The sequence below is a fragment of the Callithrix jacchus genome, chromosome 16, assembly GCF_049354715.1.
Source record: "Callithrix jacchus isolate 240 chromosome 16, calJac240_pri, whole genome shotgun sequence".
In the NCBI taxonomy this organism is placed as follows: Eukaryota; Metazoa; Chordata; class Mammalia; order Primates; family Cebidae; genus Callithrix; species Callithrix jacchus.
In genome coordinates, this window is record NC_133517.1 from 57,130,635 (window position 1) to 57,155,830 (window position 25,196).

At 43.4% G+C, this 25,196-nt stretch overlaps 1 protein-coding gene across 17 annotated transcripts in view; it reads left to right on the forward strand.

Annotated features, from left to right (window-relative positions):
• Positions 1–25,196, forward strand: part of TRAPPC9 (trafficking protein particle complex subunit 9) — a 714,602-nt gene that overhangs the window by 56,397 nt on the left and 633,009 nt on the right. For all 17 annotated transcript variants that reach the window (XM_054246591.2, XM_078353100.1, XM_078353106.1 and 14 more), the window contains 2 exons: positions 6,411–6,532; positions 14,423–14,548. In XM_054246591.2, the coding sequence (XP_054102566.2) occupies positions 6,411–6,532; positions 14,423–14,548 (248 nt within the window). The remainder of the gene's footprint in view (positions 1–6,410; positions 6,533–14,422; positions 14,549–25,196) is intronic.

The window sequence follows — 25,196 nt, forward strand, 5'->3', positions numbered from 1 at the left end:
ATTATAAGGAGGAGTTTTTTTTACTTTACTTTCTCCTTCTTTCCTTCCATCCATTCATCTATTATCATTATGGACTTATGGATCATTGTTTTTTCAGTGGATTCTAATCCATTGCTATTACTCTTTATTTTGTAGCTCACTGGCTAGATTTGGCTAATGCATCTCTTCAGGCCGACTCTTGTAACCTTTTGACATGTTCCTCAATCAGTTATTGAATATCTGTTTACTTTCAGGTTCAAGATATTTTAGGTACAGGCTGGGCGCAGTGGCTCACACCTGTAATCCCAGCATTTTGGGATTCTGAGGCAGGAAGATCACTTGAAGTTAAGAGTTCAAGACCAACCTAACCTTGTCTTTACTAAAAATACAAAAATTAGCTGAGTGTGGTGGCGGGCGCCTGGAATCCCAGCACTTTAGGGTCTGAGGAAAGCAGATACCTGGAGGTCAGGAGTACAAGACCAACCTGACAAACATGGCAAAACCCTGTCTTTACTAAAAATATAAAAATTAGCCGAGTGTGGGTGGTGGGTACCTGTAATCCCAGCTACTTGGGAGGCTGAGGTAGGAGAATCGCTTGAACCTGGGACATGGAGGTTGCAGTGAGCCAGGATTGTGCCATTGCACTCCAGCCTGGGCAACAAGAGGGAGACGCCATCTAAAAAAAAAAGAAAAAGATGTTTTAGATTTGTTTTGTACTTTCCCTGTCCCAGCTCAGGAATCAGACATTTCTCTAGGGAATTTTAGTTTCTTTGACTGGAGAATGGTACTTAGAAACCAAGGTCTGGTCACTAAACACGCTCCCTGCTACTGAGGTTTATTGATTCTAGGCCCTTTGAGAAGTTCTGCTGTTACATAAACTTCATACTAACTTTTCTCCAATTACAGACCCAAATCCCAGGGTTCTTGCTGTTCTCTCCCTGTTTCACTTTCACATCTTCCTTCTCCACCAGGGAGAAACATGACTCCCAAGGACATCAATATAGTTACTTGTTTTCTTAGTCCTACAACATGTAACCAATATTACTGTAAAAACAAACCCCTACACAGAGTTCAAGGATTGGTTGTAGTTCTTTTGGTCATGAGACTGAGGATAAATACACAAGGTGCTACAGTTAGAGGTTACTTGGATTTGTTCTTTAAAGCTCCCTGTCAGTGTGATTACGTTATTTAAAATGTAGTTATTTATGTTTATGTATCGTAAGTGGGTTTCCCTCTTTGTTGATTTAAAATTTTTTTCTTATTTTTACAGTTCTCTGAGTTACTGTTTTATATTTCAAAATCTATATAATTTTTTTTTTTTTTTGAGATAGAGTCTCGCCCTGTTGCCCAGGCTGGAGTGCAGTGGTGCAATCTTGGTTCACTGCAGTCTTCGCCTCCCAGGTTGAAGCAATTCTCATGCCTCAGCCTCTGAGTAACTGGGACTACAGGTACATGCCACCGCGCCTGGCTATTTTTATATTTTTAGTAGAGATGTGGCCAGACTGGTCTTGAACTCCTGGCTTCAGGCAATCTGTCCGTCTTGGCCTCCTAAAGGGCAGTGCTTACAGGCATGAGCCACGGTGCCTGCCCAAATCTATGTCAAATGTTAATATGGTTCTAAAAGTCAAAACTATATAAAAAGGGTTAACCAGAGAAATGCTACTTCCTCTCCTGTTCTTTTGTTTTTGGAGACAGGGTCTCATGCTCTCACCCCGGCTGGAGCGCAGTAGCGTGATCACAGCTCACTTTAAGTCTTGACCTCCTGGGCTCAAGGAATCCTCCTGCCTTAGCCTCCTAAGTAGCTGGGGTCACAGGTGTGTGCCACCATGCCTGGCTAATTTTTTTTTTTTGAAGATGGGATTTTGCCACGATGCTTAGGCTAGTCTTGAATGCCCGAGCTCAACCCAGGAGCCTTCCTTTGCCTCCCAACGTGCTGAGGTTATAGGCATCAGCCACTGCGCCTTGCCCTGCTTCTGTTCTTTCTGCCTCGTTTCACTACCCTTATAGGTAACTACTAATATCATTTGTTCTTGGCTTTTCCTTCTTCTTCTTCTTCTTTTTTTTTGAAAAAATAAACACATTGATTTTTTTTTTTTGAGAGGAAGTTTTGCTCAAGTTGCCCAGGCTGGAGTACAATGGCATGATCTTGGCTCACAGCAACCTCCTCCCCCATGTTCAAGGAGTTCTCCTGACTTTGCCTCCCGAGAAGCTGATATTACAGGCATGTGCCACCATGCCCAGCTAATTTTGTATTTTTAATGGAGACGGGGTTTCATCATGTTGCTCAGGCTGGTCTTGAACTCCTGACCTCGGGTGATCTGCCTGACTCAGCCTCCCAGAGTGCTGGGATTACAGGTGTCAGCCACTGCGCCCGGCCACACTGATTGATGTTCTTAATTCTTTTTCTTGTGTAAAAGGTAGTATATTACATATATTCTTTTGTACTTGTTTTATGTTTTGTTTCGGTTGCTACTGTATCCTGGAGGTCAGTCTGTATCAGCTTACGGAGATTTTCTTCATTCATTTTCTCAGCTGTGTGGTACACTAAGTGTGCAGGTACTGTGTTTTGTTACCAGGCTTCAACATATGGATGTTTGCTTCCAGTGTTTGCTAGTTACAGATAATACGTCAGCAAATCACATTGCATAGGAGTGTTTTTGTACTGTCGAAGGTGTATCTTGAGTGTAAACTCCTAGAAGTGGAATTACTGGGTCAAAAAGGAAACATACATGTAGTGCTACTAGATTTTGCCAGAGTCGTCTTCATAATGGTTTTGTTGTGTGCATTCTCAGCAGCAGTTCATGAAGCATTTCTTCCATAGATTCACCAACACAGTGTGTTGTCAGGCTTTTATGTGAAAAATGGCATCTCTTACCATTGATGAGCATCTTTTTAAATGTTTAAGCGTCATTTTTTTTTTGGTTTTTCTTTGATGGACTGTCTGTCCAAATCTTTTGGTCATTTTTTTTTCTGTTGGATTTTCAGTTATTTTTTTCTCCTTTAATTGTTATGACCTTGATAGATGTGATGTGGAGATTAGCTCTTTGTGATATGCATTGCATATAGTTTTAAATCACATTATCATTTATGTTTTGGCTTTGTTTATAGTAATCTTGCTACATTTTAATGTAATCGAATATATTAATCTTTTGTCGCATTTAGGTTTGTATGATAGAGAGCGTTTTCCATGGTCCAGGTTTTAGAGGAATTTACCTGTGTTTTTTGAACTTCTTTTATGGTTTTCTGTTTTCTGTTCAGATCTTAGATCCATTTGGAGTTTCCTCTTGTGTCTCCCGTGAGATGCGGGTTTTCTTTTGTCTTTTTTTCCCCAGGTGGCCACCCAGGTGTCCCAGGACCATTATTAAACAGTCTGTCTTGGCCCCAGTGATTCCAGGCGCCATGTCCTGATGCTGGAGGACTTGATCCCACACTGCCGCCTGTGGATGCCCTGTCTTCCTGCCATTCCTGTCTCCATCTGTAGAATGGAGTCCACGGTGCCCACGTAGCAGGGTTTTTGTTCTCTAGTTGGACGGCAGTTGTTTGAGACCCAGGCTGGTGCTAGCCTGTTAGCCATGGCTGAAGTTATTGCCACATTGGTTCTTGGTGTACCTAAGCGCTTTTTGTTCTTTCTTCTCTGTAGGAGAGAAAGGTTTGGCTTTCTCTCTTTGGCCTCATCCATCTCTGCTTTCTTCCTTCTTTTTTTTTTTGCTTTATCTTATCTGTATGTCTGGGTTTCCGGTTTTGTGCCTTGTGTACAGCCTTGTGCATAGCAGCAGCTCACTACGTATCTCTTTAGTGGATGATGAAACCATTGTTGGATCGATGCTTGAGAACCTTTGTGGTGGTGCCTTTTTCAGCCTCCCCGTCCCTGTGACTTCTCCTCCTCCATGCCCTTTCTTTGTGTCTGCTCCTGTCTAGGTCTCAGCCTCCTGGCATTGATTTTCTGCCTGTAATCTGCAGGCTATGTGTTTTGACGGCTCTGGTTCACTACTTCATGATGACATCTCACATGGACTGTCACACTCTACAGATGCCAAGGAAGACCAAATCTATGGCTTCCTAGTGTTTTTAGAACTCATTACTCTTTCGTTGAATAAAATTAAATTGGTCTGACCCACTAAGCTCTCCAGGGAGCTATGCTCTTGTTATTTTCCTATGGTTTATATTGTTCTTGGTTGCTCCACATAGAAATTTTTCCTCTAGCTTTTATATTGAAATTTAGTTTAATGACTGGGCGTGGTGGCTCACACCTGTAATTCCAGCACTTTGAGAAGCTGAGGTGGGCGGATCACTTGAGGTCAGGAGTTCAAGACCAGCTTGGCCAACATGGTGAAACCCCATGTCTACTAAAAAAACAAAAATTAGCGGGGTGTGGTGGCGAGTGCCTGTAATCCTAGCTACTTGGAAGGATGAAGCAGGGGAATTGCTTGAAACCAGGAGGTGGGGATTGTAGTGAGCCGAGATTGCACCACTGCACTCCAAGCTGGGCGACAGAGCAAGACTTGGTCTCAAAAAAAAAAAAAATTAAGTTTATCAAATTAGCCCTTGTGACTGGAGATGCCCTTTCTTTAAAAGATGGAGGGAGCACTTGTTCCTTCTCTGTGGCAGGGGATTTCCCTCTAATGGTTTGATCATTTACTTCTCGAGAAGAGATGAGATACCATATGAAGAATGAAAGACCCACCTCATTCTAACCCCTGCCAACCATTTCTCCAAGGGAGAGAAGGAGTAAAACTGAACGATGTAAAGATAATTCATTAGCGCTAATGAAATAAATCAAGACTCCTTGCCACTAATTAAATATTAACTTATACTAGAAACAAATGTATTATAAGCATGAAAAGCATGTAAAGCACCCCACTTCTGCGGATAAGAACAAAGGCCCAAGGTGGCTTCTGCTTTGAGTCACCAGCTCTGTAATTGTGAGAACTAGTAAGGAGATTGAACCTCTCTAGATCTTGGCTCCTCACCTGCAGAGATGGGGTACACAAGTATGCTCTCATAGAGTTGCTGGAGATGATGACATGTGTGGACATTCCTGACATAGGTCCTGCTTTCTGCTAAGTGTGAAAAAATGTCGCTTTTGCCCTAATGGCATTATAACAACCCGTGTAAATGCTCACCGCTCCAAGGGATGCCTGGTGCCTGGGAGATGGAATTCTCAATTCTCTGACTACGCACAGTTTATGTCACCAGGTCTTGGTGATTTGGATCTATTCTTTAAAAAGTGCATATTTGAGATATATTTTTCCAAGTTTGCCCTTTTCTATTATTATTTATAATTCTTCCCTCTTGTCTCTTGCTGTGATTTTCACAAAATCAGCAGGAAACAAAGTTCTAAACCACCTGCCTCTTCACAGTTCTGTTCCAGTCCTTTCTTCCCTTACTATAAGAGGATTTTGCACATGAAATGCTTTGTTCCCCTTTTCTTAGGGTTCTCTGCCCATTTGTCCATCCACCTCTCCACTTACCTCTTTATTCTTCTGTCTTGTTCCAAAAAGCAGTTGAGGCAGCTTATAGAGTTAAGAGAACAAACAATAAGCAGATGAAAAAACCGGACCAAGGTTAGAAAACAAGGGTGAGAAGTGAGCCTGCGCGGGTGATGAGGGGTGTGAGATGCGTGTCCCTGGCCTTGTGAGGTTATAGAGATGGGTGGCAGGCTCATCCCTGAGCTTCCCAGTGGCGCACAGGAAGCAGGATTGTGGGAGATGCTCACTCTCTGTAAGCTAACCAAGTGGTTTCGGAGAAGTCAAGCTTTTCCTGCTATTGAGATTTTGGAGAATATTTTGAGTGTTCTGTGAAGTCAATGAATATTTTATCTTTATTTTTTTTTCTGCCAGAGTTCTCTGTATAGTTGGTTATATTCTTTAAATGGAAGTTTCTCCAAAATGCTTGCCCATGTGGGTTTGGTGGCTAGGAAATCAGATACTTCTGCTTATTGATAGGAGTTGGTCAGAAATAGAAAATGATAGACATAGAAAGCATACTATCATTTATAAGTTTTTTTTTTAATGCTGTATGGTTCAGAAAATGCTTTTGTGTAGTCGATCTCCTTTGAAGATGCGTGGTGGTTCCTTGCTAACATGAAGAGCTTCAAGCCATGAGAGAATGTGCGCTGACTTCACCATTGCCCTCAAGACAATTGAGCTAGTTCCTGTAAATATGTTACTTTTATGTAATGCATTTCATGTTCTTCAATAAAAAATTCCAACAGAGAGGAAAACTTATTCTGAGTTAATTAACATTTAATACAATGCTTTGATAGCAAGGCTATTATGGGAACATAGAAGCAGTGAAGACTAAACACTTTCATACTTTAAATTTCAGTAGGGCACATTTAAGTTTTATCTCATTCATGCCCTTCTTTAAACTAACAAAGAAATAACAGAGAAAAGCAAAAGATTAATCTTTTTCCTCCTCTCGATTTGCAGGTGCCCTCACCACCAGCGGCATCAATCCCGACACCAGCACGGAGATTGGACGCGCTAAGAACTGCCTCAGCCCCGAAGACATAATTGACAAATATAAGGAGGCTATTTCCTATTACAGCAAGGTAATTTTATTGATGTGTAAGGTTTTTACACAATTGTGTGGCTTTAATCAGAAGCTCCCATTTTACATTGCGTGGTGCTGCACTATCTCTTAATTATTTGTTTCTGTAAGTATTCATGTCTTACATGCTAATGCACAGCACTATATGCCTAAAATGTTTTCTGTTTCTTATTCAAAACTGTGTAGGTTTAGTATCATAAATTTGGGAAAGGGAGAAAAAGGCTACCCTGGCCCCAGTATTCACAGATAATGATTGTTAATATTTGTATATCTATTTTCTGGTCCTTTAATCAGTGTATACTATTTATATTTTAAGACATGGAGCTACTTTGCTTACTTACTGTGTGGCGACCCATGTTTTCCGTTTGGCATAGTATGCATTTCTCTGTGCTATTGAAATCTTCTGTGGCATAATGTTCAGTGACCCGTAGAAGCTTCCGTCTTGTGGAGGCACCCTTCTTTTTCGTTTGGATTGAAAACAATTTCGAATTCCAAATGTACTTACTAAAATACTGAAAAAGAAAAGTTGTGCAAAAGACTGACATGACTCCTCTACCCTCACTAACAACTTGGTTTATTGATTATCAACAACTCAGTCCATAGCCTTCATGACCTTTATCTATGCCTATGAGACACAGACAGACAGACACACACACACACACACACACACACACACACACACACATGCATGTATGCACACATGCACATGCACACATGTACATCTTATTTACAAAAATGGGATCATACTATGTTGTATCATAGACCATGGGTGTACTCTCACCTCCAGAACTGCTTGTTTCTTTCAGATAGTGTGGAAAGGTTTTCTAAAATGTGGACATAGTCATGTGTTCATCACAGCATTTTCTGAGACATGCTCCTAAACCCCACCTAGAACGAGAGGAAATGCCTGCTCTTACAGATTTCACAGCTTGCCTTAATTTACTTAATTATTCTCTTGTGGTTGGATACTTGGGGTTGATCACTTTTTCACTGTGAATTAGAAAAAACATGATTTAGCAAACATTCTTGCCCCTATATTCTTGTGTTCTTATATCAGTATTCCATTAGGTTCAATTTTTCTAGAAATTTATCCTGGATATTAACATTTATTTATCATAGGTTATATTCAAGTTACTCTCCAAATTCCTCTTCTAATAGAGAATGAAAAGATGTAGAATCATTTATTTCACCAGTGCCGTTACTGATTATGTTTTATTTTCATTTTTTCTTCCCCCATTGTAAACAGTTAACTTATAAATGTCCCTATAGATACATCTTTTTGGATTGACTTTTTTTAAAGGGAACAATTCCTAGAAGTTGAGTTGAGTTAAAGAGTATACTTTTTTTTTGGCCAGGCACAGTGGCTCACACCTGTAATCCTAGCACTTGGGGAGGCTGATGCAGGTGGATTGCCTGAGCTCAGGAGTTTGAGGCCACCCTGGGCAACATGGTGAAACCCTGTCTTTACTAAAATACAAAAAATTAGCCAGATGTGGTTGCATGTGTCTATAGTCTCAGCTACTTGGGAGGCTGAGGCTCAAGAATCACTTGAGCCTGGAGGCGGAGTTTGCGGTGAGCTGAGATCACACCACTGCACTCCAGCTTGGGCTGCAGTGAGACTCTGTCTCAAAAAAACCAAAAAGTATGCATTTTAAAAAAGTGTTATATATTCCTATATTGTCCTCCAAAAAGGTTATTAACAATTTACTCCTCCATAAACACTAGCTATTATTAAAAAAAAAAATTCGCCAATACAGCCAGGCGTGCTGGCTCATGCCTGTAATCCCAGCACTTCGGGAGGCTGAGGCAGGTGGATTACTTGAGGCTGGGAGTTTAGTATTATGCTTAGAAATGCTTTTTTTGTGACAGAGTCTCACTCTGTTGCCCAGGCTGCAATGCAGTGACATGATCTAGGCTCACTACAACCTCTGCCTCCTGGATTCAAGTGATCTTCCTGCCTCAGCCTCGTGAGTAGCTGGGACTCCAAGTGTGAGCCACCACACCCGGCTAATTTTTTATGTTTTTAGTAGACACAGGGTTTCACCATGTTGGCCAGGCTGGTCTCAAACTCCTGACCTCAAGTAATTTATCCGCCTTGGCCTCCCAAAGTGCTGGGATTATAGGCGTTGGCCACCGTGCCAGCCCTGCTTAGAAATACTTTCTTAACAATAGAATTAAACTCTTTTCTTCGGTTTTTTTAAATCTCTAAAATGGGGATGATAACAGTACCCATCATCTCATAGAACTGAGGTTAAGATAAGCTGAGATAATATATGCAAACATATATTTGTATTCACTATTATTAGCATTTAAAATATTTTTTATCATTATCTATAATTTATTTTGTGTGTATTATTACATAAGAATACAATTTATTTTTTTCAGGTCATTATCTCACTGTCCTACCAGGATGTATTGAATTCATATTTTTTTCTCTTTGATTTGAATTCTCACCTGTACTAAATACTTTCACATACTTGTGTCTGTTTATTAACTTTTCATCCTTTCTATGAGTCTTTTTTTTTCAGCACCATGTTTTATGTATTTGAGTACTTTACTTAATATCTCAAAGTGTTTCTTTCTTTTTTTGGAGACAGGGTTTTGCTCTGTTATCCAGGCTGGAGTGCAGTGGTGTGATCACGGTTCATTTCAGCCTTCATCTCCCAGTTTCAGGTCGTCCTCCCACCTCTGCCTCCCTGTTTGCTGGGACTAGAGGTGTGCAACACCTTGCCCAGCTAATTTTGTCTGGTATTTTTTGTAGAGATGGGGTTTTGCCATGTTGCCCAGGCTTGTCTTAAACTTCTGGCTCAAGCACTCTGCCTGTCTCGGGCCTTTCAAAGTGCTGGGGTTACAGGCATGAGCCACTGCACCCACCTTTTTTTTTTTTTTTTTTTTGAGACAGGGTCTTGCTCTGTTGCCCAGTCTGGAGTACAGTGGCACAATCACAGCTCACTGTAACCTCAAACTCCTTGATTCAAGCAATCCTCTCACCCTCAGCCTCCTGCCTCACTGAGCCTCACTCAGATGACCAAGTAACTGTAACAACAGGTGCACGCCACTGTACCTGGCTAATTTTTTATTTGTAATGATGGAGTCTCTCTATGTTGCGCAGGCTGGTCTGGAACTCCTGGCCTCAGGCAATCCTCCCACCATGGCTTCCTGAGAAGCTGGGATCAAAGGACGAAGCTACTGCACATAACCTCCCAGAATGAAATGTATTGAAAGCCCCTATCAAAACTTCAATCTGATCTTTTTTAAACTTGAACAAATTATTTTAGAATTTTTGAGGAATAATAAGTAAATTATACGAGCCATGAAAATTTGGTTGGGTGGAAAGAATTAAAAAAAAGAAAAGAAGTTGAGTGCAGTGGCTCATGCCTGTAATTCTAACACTTTGGGAGGCTAAGCTGGGGGCATCACTTGAACTTGGGAGTTCCAGACCAGCCTGGGTAACATGGCAAAACCCTGCCTTACAAAATATACAAAAAAATTAGTGGGGTGTGGTGGTGCACACCTGTTGTCTCAGCTTCCAGGGAGGCTGAGGTGGGAGGATCACCTGAGCCTGGGCGATTGAGGCTGCAGTGAGCTGTGATCACACCACTACACTCCAGCCTGGGCAACAGAGCAAGACCCTGTCTCAAAAAAAAATTTTTTTTTCATGGTTTCATTTTAAATAGCTTTGTAATGTTCATTAAAATACATAAATTTAACCAAAAATATGTGGAAAAATTTGCAGTGACTTTTAATCTCACTTCAATAGAAACTGTTTTAAAAGTTTTGAAGGAAAAAGAGTATTTCCATAGAATCAAGTCCCTATGTTAGTTTTTTCTTGTGTTGTAAAACAGTATATACAACTGATAGATATCTGACTTCATTGTTGGTATTTAAATAAGTGTGAATAGCTTCTTTTTCTGATGGGCTGTGATAACACAGATTACATATATGTTAAGTGTGTGGAAAGGGGAGGAATGAAGCCTACCCTTTCTGGCATAGTAAGTATAAAACTGCTTGTCCCCCCTTATGCATAATTTAATGAGGAAGATGACCAGTTGCTCCTTTGCTTTTTCATGGTTAGTAAATAGACTGCATGTTCACGAGCAGTGATGCCATGCCAGGCCTCTAGTGGGTCTCAGCAAAGGCTTGTTCGTTACATGCATTGGTTTTCACATGCAAAAGAATATTAGTGTGTTACTCCTCCCAACCTCCGTTTCTCTTCAGGTACTAGTATGCATGGACTTAACCTCTATAAAGCCTTTCTTTAATTTTAAATTAAATTATGTGACATCAGATGAAAATCACTCCAGCTGGGATAACTAGGAAAAAATAAACAATAAAAAAGGTTTGGAGTAGAAAAGAAAAACGCAGAATGGCTAGCATGGGAGATTTTGCAGTGGAGGCTTGGGAGGGAGAAGGGCACTGGAGGGAAGGAAGGAGATCCATCCATCTGAACTCTTCTTTCATTTATTTTTTTATTTTTTTGAGATAGAGTCTCTCTCTGACACCAGGCTGGAGTGCAGTGGGGCGATCTTGGCTCACTGCAACCTCTGCCTCCCAGCTGAACTCTTCTTTTTTGGAAGAGTTCTAGAACCCAACTCCTTCCTCCTTTCCATGCTCCTGGGTCTGGAACCACATGGTGTGTAAGAGGGGTGGTGGGGGGCGGGTCTCCTGGCTTGAAGCTAGGAGAATTGGGGGTGAAGCTTGAGAAAACTCCCCAGTTTATTGCGTAGTCGAATGCAATTCCGCAAAGCCCTTTCTGTTCCAAACGCCCTCATTTGTTCTTCATCTCAGGAACCATAATAGGAACTGAGAAATAGGAACAAGCAACTCTGAGACAAAATCAGAAAGCATTGCACACACAGGGAGTCAGATTTTTTGCAGCTAAGTCAAATGACTTTAAACAACTGCATTAAAGCTGCAGGTGTGAGAGTTTCTAAAAATGTTTTGAGTACTACAGGGGATGATAGGCAGAACCGAATAGCAAAGTATTCATTGATAACATTTTGAAATTTTGCAAAAAAGCAAGCTACTGTGGTCATATTATTTTAATGAATGCATGCACATTGATGCATTCATAGACTCACTCAGCCCCACCAATCTCTTTTGCTCCCATAAAGGATAGACTTTCTTACAAATTCTCCAGCCTTGGTGGGGAGGTGTATTAGTCTATTTTCTTTTCTTTTTTTGAGACAGAGTTTCGCTGTTATTACCCAGACTGGAGTGCAATGGCATGATCTCGGCTCACCGCAACCTCCGCCTTCTGGGTTCAGGCAATTCTCCTGCCTCAGCCTCCCGAGTAGCTGGGATTACAGGCACACACCACCATGCCCAGCTAATTTTTGTATTTTTAGTAGAGACGGGGTTTCACCTCGTTGACCAGGATGGTCTTGATCTCTTGACCTCGTGATCCACCCGCCTCGGCCTCCCAAAGTGCTGGGATTATAGGCGTGAGCCATCGCGCCCGGCCATATTAGTCTATTTTCATGCTGCTGATAAAGACATACCGGAGACTGGCAACTTACAAAAAAGAGGCTTAATTGGACTTACAGTTCTCTGTGGTTGGGGAGGCCTCATAATCATGGTGGAAGGCAGGGAGGAACGACTCCTGTCTTACATGGATGGCAGCAGGCAAAGAGAGAATGAGGAGAGGACTCTAAAGCGGAAATCTCTGATAAAACCACAGATCTAGTGAGACTCATTCACTACCACGAAAACAGTATATGGGGGAAGCCACCTCCCTGATTCCATTATCTCCCACCAGGTCCCTCCCACAACACATGGGAATTATTGGAGTACAATTCAAGATGAGATTTGGGTGGGGACACAGAGTCAGACCATATCATTCTGCCCCTGGCCCCTCCAAATCTTATGTCCTCACATTTCAAAACCAATTATGCCTTCTCAAAGGTCCCCCAAAGTCTTAACTAATTTCATCAGTGACTCAGAAGTCCATAGTCCAAAGTCTCATCTGAGACAAGGCAGGTCCCTTCCACCTATGAGCCTATAAAATCAAAAGCAAGCTTCCTAGATATATTAGGGGCATAGACTTTGGGAAAATACAACCGTTCTTAATGGGAGAAATTGGCAAAACAAAGGGGCTGCAGGCCTCATGCACGTCTGAAACCCAGCGGGGAAGTCAAATCTTAAAGCTCCAAAATGATCTCCTTTGACTCCATGTCTCACATCCAGGTCATGCTGATGCAAGAGTTGGGTTCCCATGGTCTTGGGCAACCCTGTACCTGTGGCTTTGCAGGGTACAACCCCCATCCTGGCTACTTTCACTGGCTAATGTTGAGTGTCTGTGGCTTTTCCAAGCACATGATGCAAGCTGTCGGTGGATCTGCCATTCTGGGGTCTGCAGGACAATGGCCCGCTTTTCACAGCTTCACTAGGCAGTGCCCCAGTAGGGACTCTATGTCAGGGCTCTGACCCCACGTTTCCCTTCTGCAGTGGCCTAGCAGAGGTTCTCCATGAGAGCCCTGCCCCTGAAGCAAATGTCTGCCTGGGCATCCAGGCGCTTCCATACATCTTCTCAAATCTAGGTGGGGGTTCCCAAACCTCAGTTCTTGACTTCTGTGCACCTGCAGGCTCAAAACCACATGGAAGCTGCCAAGGCCTGGGGCTTCTACCCTCTGAAGCCATGGCCCAAGCTCTATATTGCCTCCTTTCAGCCTTGGCTGGAGTGGCTGGGACACAGGGCCCCAAGTCCCTATGCTGCACACAGCACGGGGACTCTGAGCCTGGCCTGCGTAACCACTTTTTCCTCCCAGGCCTCAGGTCTGTGAGGGGAGGGGCTGCTGTGAAGACCTCTGACATGGCCTAGAGATGTTTTCCTCATTGTCTTAGGGATTATCATTTGGCTCCTTGTTACTTATGCAAATTACTGCAGCTTGAAGTTCTCCTCAGAAAATGGGATTTTCTCTTCTATCAAATTGTCAGGCTGCAAATTTTTCAAATGTTTATTCTCTGTTTCCCTTTTAAAAGTGTGAATGCTTTTCACAGCACCCAAGGCACCTCTTGAATGCTCTGCTGCTTAGAAATTTCTTCTGCCAGAGACCCTAAATCATCTCCCTCAAGTTCAAAGTTCCACAGGTCTCCAGGGCAGGGGCAAAATGCTGCCGTTTCTTTGCTAAAACATAACAGGAGTCACCTTTGCTCCAGTTCCCAACAAGTTCCTCATTTCATCTGAGACTGCCTCAGCCAGAATCTTTTTGTTCATATCACCATCAGCATTTCTGCAAAAGCCATTCAACAAGTCTTGAGGAAGTTCCAAACTTTCCCACATCTTCTTGTCTTCTGAGGCCTCCAAACTGTTCCAACCTCTGCCTGTTACCCAGTTCCAAAGTTGCTTCCACATTTTCAGGTATCTTTTTAGCAACACCCTACACTCGGTACCAGTTTACTGTAAGTAGTCTGTTTTCATGCTGCTGATGAAGATATACCAGAGATTGGGCAATTTACAAAAGAAATAGGTTTAATTGAACTTAACAGTTCTACGTGGCTGGGGAAGCCTCACAATCATGGCAGAAGGCAAGGAGGAGCAAGTCACATCTTACATGGACAGAATGAGGAAGACGCAAAAGCAGAAACCACTGATAACATCAGATCTCATGAGACTTATTCACTACCGCAAGAACCATATGGGGGAAACTGCCCCATGATTCAGTTATCTCCCACCAGGTCCCTCCCACAACATGTGGGAATTAGGGGAGTACAATTCAGTATGAGATTTGGGTGGGGACATAGAGCCAAACCGTATCAGGAAGGGTTTCTGGAGCTGTGTGCTGGGGGAAGTGCTGTTATAGTTAACGGAGTCCCAGTAACACAGCATTTAGAATGTGATAGAAACATCTCAACTCTTTTTTGACGGAGGCACTTCCTTTACACCCTGCAGTATAAGAATGCTGGAGTGATTGAGTTGGAAGCCTGCATTAAGGCGGTACGTGTCCTTGCAATTCAGAAACGGAGCATGGAAGCATCAGAATTCCTTCAGAATGCAGTTTACATTAACCTTCGACAGGTGAGTGTATGTCTACCTATAAGTGGAAGCGTTAATCCAGTTCTTGTGGAGTTTATTCACCGTGAATTCAGCTTATTTCATTCTGCTGAGGTTCAGCATGCCGTGATAAAAACTGTTGAATCTGAACTCCTTTTTTTTTTTTTTTGAGGCAGAGTCTTGCTGTGTCACCCAGGCTGGAGTGCAGAGGTGTGATCTTGGTTCACTGCAACCTCCGCCTCCCCGGTTTAAGCAATTGTCTTGCCTCAGCCTCCCCAGTAGCTGGGACTACAGGTGCGTGCCACCATGCCTAGCTAAATTTTTGTATTTTTTAGTAGAGAAACCAAGGCCTAGCTAAATTTTTGTATTTTTTAGTAGAGATGGTGTTTCACCATGTTAGCCAGGCTGGTCTTCAACTCCTGACCCCGTGATCTGACTGCCTCAGCCTCCCATGGTGCTGGGATTATAGGCTTGAGCCACTGCACCTGGTCCTTAACTTGATTTCTAATTAACATGGTTATTTGTATATTTTACTTCTTTCATTTGTGTTTTTTAACTTTCAAAATTCAGAACTTACTGTCCTTTCCAATTTTTTTTTGGAATGGAGTCTCGCTCTGTTGCCCAGGCTGGAGTGCAGTGGCACAGTCTGGGCTCACCACAACCTCTGCCTCCTGGGTTCAAGCAATTCTTCTGCCTCAGCCTCCTAAGTAGCTGGAACTACTGGCCTGTGCCGTTATGCCCAACTAATTTTTGTATTTTTAGTAGGGATGGGGTTTCACTATGTTGGCCAGGCTGTTCTTGAACTTCCAACCTTGTGATCCTGCCACCTCAGTCTCCCAAAGAACTGTGATTATGGGCATGAGCTACTACACTTGGCTCAATTTTTTTTTTTTTTTTGGTTTGTTTGGATAAATAACTGTCTTACCAGCTTTGCAATCTTGAATAAGCTTCATGCCTCTTGCCTTCATGTACGTGCCATTTGTAACCCTGTTTGGGGTGTTGGGTTTATAAAACATGCAATCTGTGAAAGTACTTACATAGCTCCTTTGACACAACTGTCAGATATTACTTAAATATTACTTAAATCTGAATCTGAATGGATTTGTAATAAAACAATGATCAAAACCTTTAGTTGTGAATTGACGCTAAATCCTAAAACTGATAGTCTTAGAAGGATTTTAGATATGTAGTTAGTTTAACTTGGATCTTGATAGACAGAGAAACCAAGGCCGAGTTAAACAATTTGCTTAAGGACACAAGACGAGGATGAGAATATAGGTCACTGTAATTCAGCAGATCCTTAGGAGGGCGTCGTGTTAAGGTGGGGCAAAGAGAGGTGAGGCAGGCGGGTCCTACCCTCATCCATCTGACAGTTTTGTGGGAAAGGCAGACATTGAGCCGTGGGGTAAGTGGAAAAAAAAATGGAGGCACAGGTGCCAAGGGAGCAAGTGGCAAAGGATTTAAGTTAGTTTGATGGAGGTGGAGGGTGTGGGGGCCAGGGACTGTCTCTAAGGCAGTGAGATTGGAACCGGGCCTTGAAGTGTGAATAGGAGCCAGGTAAAGAGAAGATGAACACAGGTCATTTGGGAAGAAATGGCTCAGCATGAGTGGTTCTCTGAGACAGACAGAGCACATCACTGGAAGAGACTAAATAAGTAAGAGACGGAGGTGGGGATGAAAGAGGGGGAGATGGAGAGCGAGGAGAGGGAGGGAGGGAGACAGAGAAGGGTAGGGGTGACAGAGTCTGAGCAGGAGGGCTTTCTTGGCCAGGTGAAGCATTTGGGGCTGCTTCTAAGAGCGGTGGGTTTTAAAAGCAAGGTCTTCACATCAGGGATTGATGTAACCAGATTTGTATGGAGCTGGGGGAGAGGGAGGGAGGGGGCCCATTGCAGAGGTCCTTGGGGGGCCCAGGCAAGCAGTGCTGCTGGCTTCCCTAGAGGAGGGAGGCTGCAGGCGGCAAGGCCAGCCCGCTGGAAATGTGCTTAGGGGTCTACTTGGAAAGGGTCAGCGGCCGACTGTGGGAGCGGTTTGGATGGAATGGAGCATTGCTCCATTAGGTGGCTGATGGTCAGGCTGGGCTCCGAGGATGGCAAGCCGCAAGGTAGTGGGGGAGGGAGAGGAGAGGTTCCGCTTTGCACGTAACGGGAGAGGTGTGGGTCTGGGGGCTCAGGGAAGAGACAGGGCAGAGGGTGGAAGAGAGAGGAGAGACTTTCAAATCAGTTTCTATTTTGAACACATAAACAAGTATGACTAATAATAAGACACTTATGTCTCTATCATTGGGATTTGATATATCGAAATGTTGCCACATTGACTACAGAGGTTCTTAATTTTTTCAATTGAGAGCAAATAACCTAAGTAGAAACAAAATAGCAGTTAACCGCTGTCTCAGAGTTGTCCATATTTTGGTACTTTATAATGTTTATAGCCATAGTCTATAAAAAGAGAGGTATTTTAGCACACGAACTGGATACAGACTGCTGGGGTCGGCATTCAAGCTTCACTTGCCTTGCAAGACATTTAACCTGTGTGTGCCTCAGTTCCTTCTTCCGTAAAGTATATTTACCGTCCCTGGGACCCCTCATCTCAGCTAATTTCCTAGATTAGATGTTGGCAGGGAGGCCGATAAGTCAGAGTGTCAGCGTCACACCAAAGAGAGAGACAAGAACACAGTAAAGCCAATAAACCGAGTAAAAGAAACCACACAGTCCCTCAAAGCTGTTGGCCACGTAGCGTTAGGGAGACAGCAACAGCGTCGGTGCTGTGTCACCGAGGAGCATTAGGAACAGGTCCTTATCTTTCGGTTTGTGTTGAAGTTTCCAGTAAAGATGGGCAGAAGCGGAAACGTGACACTTCAGTTCCCCGGGCGCCCAGGGGGAAGTATTTGTCTCCAGCGATGCCTGGCAAATGAACCAACATCTGCATCATGTGTCTCATTTGACACAGTTTTCGGGGGACCTATGAGGGAAGGGGTTCAGTGCTGTGCTGGGCCACAGATTTGTGGGGCTGATCAGGATGTGGGCCCTGCCCCAGAGTCTGATGCTCTCAGTGCTGAGGGTGCAGGGCTTCCTGGAGGAGGTGCTCTCCTAGGAGAATGAAAAGGACCTGGCAGAGTGGGGCTGAGGAGCCTCTGAGCAGAGGGACAGGGTGGAAACACGTGGCTGAGTGTGAGCTCCGAGCATAGAAGTCACTTGGGGGCCAGAGCAGTTTTGTTTGTGAGGGACAGTGTGGGGAAGAGAGGCCCAAACACAGGGCGAGGTCAGATCCTGCTGCAGGTCTTGCATAGAAGTCATCAGGTGGGCAGGAGAGGAATCTCTGGAGGAATCCAAGCTGGGAGTCACAGTGGAGTCAAGCTGTTAGATGGGCTTGGGTTCAGACCCCTGCGTTGCCTCCTGTTAGCTGTGTAATCTTGAGCACAATCACTTGGTGCCTCTTAATATTCTGGTCTGTAAAATGACAGGATAAGAAGCTCTAATGGTCACTGGAAGGACCGGCTTTGCCGCTTCCTGTTCAGTACTGTCTTAGTGCCTGCTCCATGAAGTGACTCTGCGATGGGCACCTGTTATGATCAGATTGGAAGGCATGAAGAGACATCTTTTGTGACAGAGTGGAGGGCGGACTGTGCTTCTAAATGGATCCTCTGAAGGCCTGAAGCAGTGGAATTGCAGACAGTTTGGTTGGGAGCCGAACACAGGGCTTTGAGGCTGGCTTGCCCTTAACAACTGGAGTTGCCTTTGCAAGTTAATGCCGATAAATGGGGCTCATGGGCAATCTGTTTTCACTGTTGGGTATAGAAACTCACATTTCATGGATAAAATGTTTTCACTTACAATGTGAGGACATTTTGTTCTTGGAAGCAGCCTGTCCTTTTGCTGTTGGCTCTTTCTTCCTGTGGACCACTAGAGGTCAGCAAAGACATGCCAGAAGGGGAACCGTGCTCTCCTGCGCTGGGTGGGCGGGGACAGTGCAGATGTGGTTCCCTGGCTCTGTGAGTTCTCCCCAGCACGAGGCTTGGCTTGAGTTGACTCATCTCCATGTTTGTTTGCCAGATGAGCAGGCAGCAAGATAATGAGTTCTGGTGGGATTTTATAAGAACAGCAAAGAAGAAGGGTCTGTAGTTTTTCTGAAATAGAACAAGCTTTTGATTCTTGATCAAGTATAGTCCATTGTAGAATTGATGAGTTGTGTCTATTCCTGGAAATTATTTTGGCTAATGTGGAGATTTTGAAAGGAACTGAGATACTATTATTGCAGGTTCCTTCTGCTTTAAGAATCCCTGTGCACATATGAAAACTGATAAATAATACATCTGGATTTAGGGGTATTAGAAAGGGTTTTTTTGTTTGATGGAATTCACCGCAGAGTTCTTCCTCCTTGTGTGGAGGGAACCCAGGAGGTGGAACTTACAGTGAGCCGAGGTGGTGCCACTGCACTCCAGCCTGAGCGACAAGAGCAAAACTCCATCTTAAAAATAAATAAATAAATAGGCCAGGCGCGGTGGCTCACGCCTGTAATCCCAGCACATTGGGAGGCCAAGGCAGGTGGATCACGAGGTCAAGAGATCGAGACCATCTGGCCAACATGGTGAAACCTCGTCTCTACTAAAAATACAAAAATTGCCTGGGCATGGTGGCTCACGCCCCAGCTACTTGCAAGGCTGAAGCAGGAGAATAACTTGAACCTGGGAGGCGGAGGTTGCAGTGAGCTGAGATCTCAGCACTGCACTCCAGCCTGGCAACAGAGTGAGACTCCATCTCAAAAAAAAAAAAAAAAAAAAAGCATTCAGCAAACATGTCTGCCTCACTGCTCACTGGTTGTATCAAAGGGATGCAGGCAGTTCCTGTTTATTGAGGACCCATGAACAGATAGTTTACTAGCTTGTGAATTTGGTTATTTTCTTTAACCCTTAAAATTCTGTTCCAGTATAGTTATTCTTGTTCATAGAGGAGGAACCTCAGGCTAAGGAAAGATTGTACAGCTTATCCAAAGCCAGACCATAATTTCAGAGGAGAGGGGCCTCCGGAAAGCGTGCTGTTTCTCTCTCTCCTACCCTAACTCACGTGTTCCACACCAGAGGCCAGGCACTCAGCACTACATCATCTGCTATCCTTGAATGTTCAGTGGGCGACAAAACAGACATGCTGTCGTACTGACTGCAAGAGGGGGAAGTGGTCTAGAGGGGGAAATGGGTACTGAGCAGATAAACATAAACACAGATAATTGTCAATTTGATCCAAGGAAAAGAACATGCTCTGCCTTGTAGACCTGGGGAGTTTTCTAGTCAGGGCTGCTCTAACAGTATTAATCCCGTAAAATAGGCTCTGTTGGCACAGAAAAAGATGAAAAGGCAGAGCCTCTGTGTTATCGGATAAGCTGAAACTCGTTGATAATACCAGTGAGCAAGCAGCTGGCATGCTGCATGCATTTAGGTAGATGACTTTTAGCTTTGGCCATAATCATCACAGCCGTTTTGCTTAGTAGTTTATTACGCTCCATTTGAGGGATGGGAAATTGAGGAGAGGAGTTTGCTGTGGGTCTAGGATTGTCTTGTAGGTACCACCATTGGTATTTAAGCCATTTCGAAAATTCAAACTCTATGCACCACATCAGGTAGTTTCCCCAAAACAACCCAAATGATTGAAATTTACTTTCTTCATTCTCGATTAGTTGAGAATGGCAAGCGACAGTAAGGGAAAATGGTAGTAAGGAATTGTTTGAAAAACTGGAAAAGAATCCGACTTGACCAGATTGGAGAACATACTCTAGGCTCAACCCACGTTAAATCCAACACCCTTTCCTCTCACAAACCAAATATTCAGGAATGATTCCGAGCCGTTTGAAACATTTTGGCTTATGATACTGCTGACTAAGACCTGCCACCTCTTTGTTCCTGGTTAATTTTCTCTTCAAAGCCATTCAAATTTTATGCAGGCTACTCTGTTCAGATGTAAGAATAGCCTCTTTAAAATTTTTGATGCAGTTCCTTAATGAAGCTGTTGCTAAGGAAACCCAGCAAAAGCCTGCTAGATATGCACATAATAATTGCAACCTCAGAACTTTATGTCAATTTAAGCTGAAAATCAGAGGCACGGGGAGATTTGGGAAAAGCTTTTTAAGATAGAAGGGGGAAAGTAGAAGGAACGCAGCTTAGCTGAGGCTGAAACAGTTCAGTCTGGCCAGCAGGGTGCGTGGCTTTGAGAGATGGCTGGTGAGGAATTCATAGTTCTCACAAAGAAACTGTTGGATGGGGAAGGAGGACAGTCAGGTTCCTTATTAGGGGTGGAAAAGGGGAGAGAGAGAATGGAGACATGTCTGACTGAACACGAGCCTGGGATATGGCACCTTGTCTTTAGGAGAGAGAAGGAGGCATATAAGGAAATCTCTCAGAAACGAGCAAGCCAGGTGGGCTTCTGATGCCCCGCTGTTCTCTGGATGGCGGCTGCTTGCAAAGCAGTGGGAATCTTTGACCCGATCCTTAGGTTGGATTTCAGAGCTCCATTTGAAGCCCAATGAAGGGATGAGAGAGAGAGAGAGGACTAAATCAAAGCAAAAGCCAGAGCCTGAGGAATGAGCCCCACATCTGTGCTGTGGGTTGTTCTGTTTGACGCAGGAAGGTGTTGAGAATGGTGCTCGAAGACGAGAATGGTGCTTCACAGCTTCCCGCAGGGGACATGCCTGCAGTTGGTGCAGGCACTTACTGATACTTATCTCTTCCTGTTTATTTATTTTGAGACAGGGTCTTACTCTTTTGCCCACGCTGGAGTGCAGTGGCCTGATCTCAGCTCACTGCAGCCTCTGCCTCCCAGGCTCAAGCGATTCTTCTGCCTCAGCCTCATGAGTAGCTGGGGTTACAAGTGCCCACTACTACTGCCTGGCTAATTTTTGTATTTTTAGTAGAGACTGGGTTTCACCTTGTTGGCCAGGCTGGTCTTGAACTCCTGACCTCAAGTGATCTACCTACCTCAGCCTCCCAAAGTGCTGGGATTACAGGCATGAGCCACCACACCTGGTCTTTATCTTTTTGCTTTAGCTGTGAGGAGCCTTAGAGCCGAGTCTCTAGCTTACCCTTAATAATTATACCTACTCCACGGCAGACGTTCCCCCGATTTCCTTTAACTAGAATTCTCATTGTCTCTTTACACTGATTTTTATCTCTCTTTTTTTTATTGTTGTTAAATTGTATGTGTTTAAAAAATTGATTTTAGATTCCTTTTTAGAATGAGGCGGAATGTAAATAAATGCATAAACAGCATATTATGGACACTTATTGCTTTTAGAAATTCTCAGCTCTGTACCTTGGGGTTACTTTAGAGCCGAGCTGAATGTTAACATGATACATTTTTAATAGAAAACTTGGGTAATGCAGATTCTAGAGCGGGGACTGTGTCTTACTCATTTTTTTAGTGCACACATTTTTAAGCACACATTTACTCATGTGCTTAGCCACTGTGCCAAGCACAATACTTGTCATAGATGAGGCACTTATTAATGTTTGTTGGATGCCTGAAGTGGAGTCAGCGAGGACTCATGCTCCATCCTGTGGCACTCACCAGCATCAGCACCACTCATCTGAGCGGCAGTGACAGCAATGACCGTTGGTGGATGTGCGCACCCGTGTCTGCACTGAATCCTTAAACCCCCCGTGAGGGATTTAATTTCTTATTACTTTATATTTGTAATGTGTAGTGTACTTCATTCTTACTTGGAAAGTCTTCAAGCCTTTATAAAAGCCACAGGAGTAGTACAATGAACACTTCTATGCCTTTCACCTAAAAGGACAGTGTTTGTCCCTTTGTGTCTAGATTATTCACTTAGCACCATGTTCTCACGGTGCCTCCGTGTTGTAGCAAGAATCAGTCCTTCGTTCCTTTTGATGGCCACATAGTATCCGCTGTGTGGATAGACCACGTTTTATTTATCTGTGCATCGCTTGATGGACACTAGGTTGTTTCCACCTTTTGGCTGTTAAGAATAATGCTGCTATGAACACTCATGTACGTGTAGTTTGTGGGAATGTACAAGTGTTTGTACATCTTTTCAGTTCTCTTGGGTATATACTTGGGAGAGAAATTGCTGGGTCATGTATACCTCTATGTTTAACTTTTTGAGGAACTGTCAAACTTTTCCAAAGCGGCTGTGCCATTTTTCATTTCTACCAGCGACAAATGAAGGCTGTGATTTCTCCTATCCTCATCCACACTTGTCACTGTCCATCTTTTGATGAGAGCCATTCTAGTGGGTATGAAGTGATGTCTCATTTTGGTTTTGATTCACATTTCCCTGATGGCTGGTGGTGCTGAGCATCTTTTCATGTGCTTACTGGCCACTTGTATGTCCATTCAAACTCTTTGTCGGGTTTTAAATTGGGTTTTACTTTTTTACTGTAAGAGTTCGTTATATATTCTGGATACTAGTCCCTTATCAGCTACATGCATTGCAAAATTTCTCTCCCATTTTGGTATTGTTATTTCACTTTTTTTTTTTTTTGGAGACAGAGTTTCGTTCTGTTTCCCAGGCTGGAATGCAGTGGCATGATCTCAGCTCACTGCAGCCTCCGCCTCCCGGGTTCAAGTTGTTCTCCTGCCTCAGCCTCCTGCGTAGCTGGGATTACAGGCATGTGCCACCACATGTGGCTAATTTTTGTATTTTTAGTAAAGATGTTGGCCAGGCTGGTTTTGCACTCCTGACCTCAAGTGATCCACCCGGCTCATCCTCTCAGATTGCTAGGATTACAGGCATGAGCCACTGTGCCTGGCCCATTTCACTTTTTTGCTGGTGTCCTTGACAGCACAAAAGTTTCTAATTTTGGTGAAGTCTAATTTATTCATTTTTTCATCGTATGTGTTTTTGGTGTTATATAAAAAAATTGCTAAACCAAGGTCATGAAGATTTATTGTTTTATTTTAGGAAAACAGTAATGTTAGTTTTTGCATTTAGGTCTATGACCCATTTTGAGTTAATTTTTATTTATCGTGTGAGGTGGGGGGGGGTCCAAGTTTATTCTTTTTTTTTTTTTTGAGGTGGAGTCTCACTCGTCCCACAGGCTGGAGGGCAGCGGTGGGATCTCAGCTCACTGCAGCCTCTGCCTCCTGGGTTTAAGTGATTCTCCCGCCTCAGCCTCCTGAGTAGCTGGGATTACAGGTACCTACCACCATGCCTGGCTGATTTTTCCTATGTTTAGTAGAGATGGGGTTTTACTGTTTTGGCCAGGCTGGTCTTCAACTCCTGACCTCAGGCGATCCACCTGCCCTGGCCTCCCAAAGCCCTGGGATTACAGGGGTGAGCCACCACGCCTGGTCTAACTTTATTCTTTTGTATATAAATATCCAGTTGTCCCAGCAGCATTTGTTGTAAAGACATTTATTTCCCCATTGACACTCTTGTGGAAAATTAGTTGACTGTAATTATTTTTTTCTGAACTCTTAATTCTATTCAATTGATCTACATATCTGTACTTATCCCAGTACCACACTGTCTTGATTACTATAGTTTTGTAGTAAGTTCTGAAGTTGGGAAGTGTGTCTCCTCCAACTTTGTTCTTTTTAAAGATCATTCTGGCTATGCTGGGTCCCTGGTACTTCCATGTGAATTTTGGCATTAGCTTGTCAGTTTCTCTGACAAAACTAGCTAGGATTTTGATAGGAATTGCATTGAGTCTATAGATCACTTTAGGGTGTTTTACCATCTTACCAATATTGTCTTCCAATCCATAAACATGAGATACCTACAGTAAAGAACCAACACATCTTCCTTTCTTCCAGGAAGGAGACAAATTTAGTCGGCAGCCAAAACTTAGAATTTCAGGGGGTTTTTTTTGTTTTAAATGATTATTTTTTATCTTGGCCATTTCCTAGTAAGAAAGGCATCTTATGTTTCTGCTATATTTAGATTAGGTGTTCTAGGAATTGGTAATTTCATCCATAGGATATGGATTTTATTAAGCTTATGGAGTGTCTTCTCATTTTTTGGCTTCATCCCTTTCTTAATTTTGTATGTCCCTTCAAGGATCTGCTCTAGTTGGTGGCTTACTTTTTTTTTCTTTTTATGCAAATTTAATTGCAATAAACTTCTTTATAAAGCAAACAATATATGGGGACAAGTGATTTATCCCAGCATTTCTTTCCTGTATGTTTGCTTCACCTTAAATATGTAATGTATACGGTGAAGATTTGGGGCTGATGTTATTCTCTTAGGGGAGGGGTGATGCGAGCATGATGGCAGAATAGGACCTTTCAGCACTCGCCCACCTAAAGAAACACCAGCCTGACAACCGTCCACACACACACCTTCACAAGAGCTAGGAAGCCAGGCAGGTGACCACAGCTACAGCCAGGTGTAGCGCATACATGAGAAAAGGTGCATGGAAGAGGATGGGAAGGACAGCCTGCACCCCCAGAGTCAGCCTCCTCCGGCCTCAGGCAGCACAGTGTGGAGGGAGATGACCCTCATGAGGGAAAGGAGAGCAACGCGAGTGCCAGGCCTGCCTCGGACCCCAGCACCAGGCTGCCTGGTAAAAGCCAGTACCGGGCAGGCCCTGTGGCCCTAGACACCAGGCTGGGACTCACAGACTGAGCAATGTTTTTTAATTTAAAAAAAGTCTGTTAATAGTTAAAAAGAAAGAAAAGAAAGATTTCAAATCATACTTAAGTTTGGAAAATAGTGATTTTTGTTT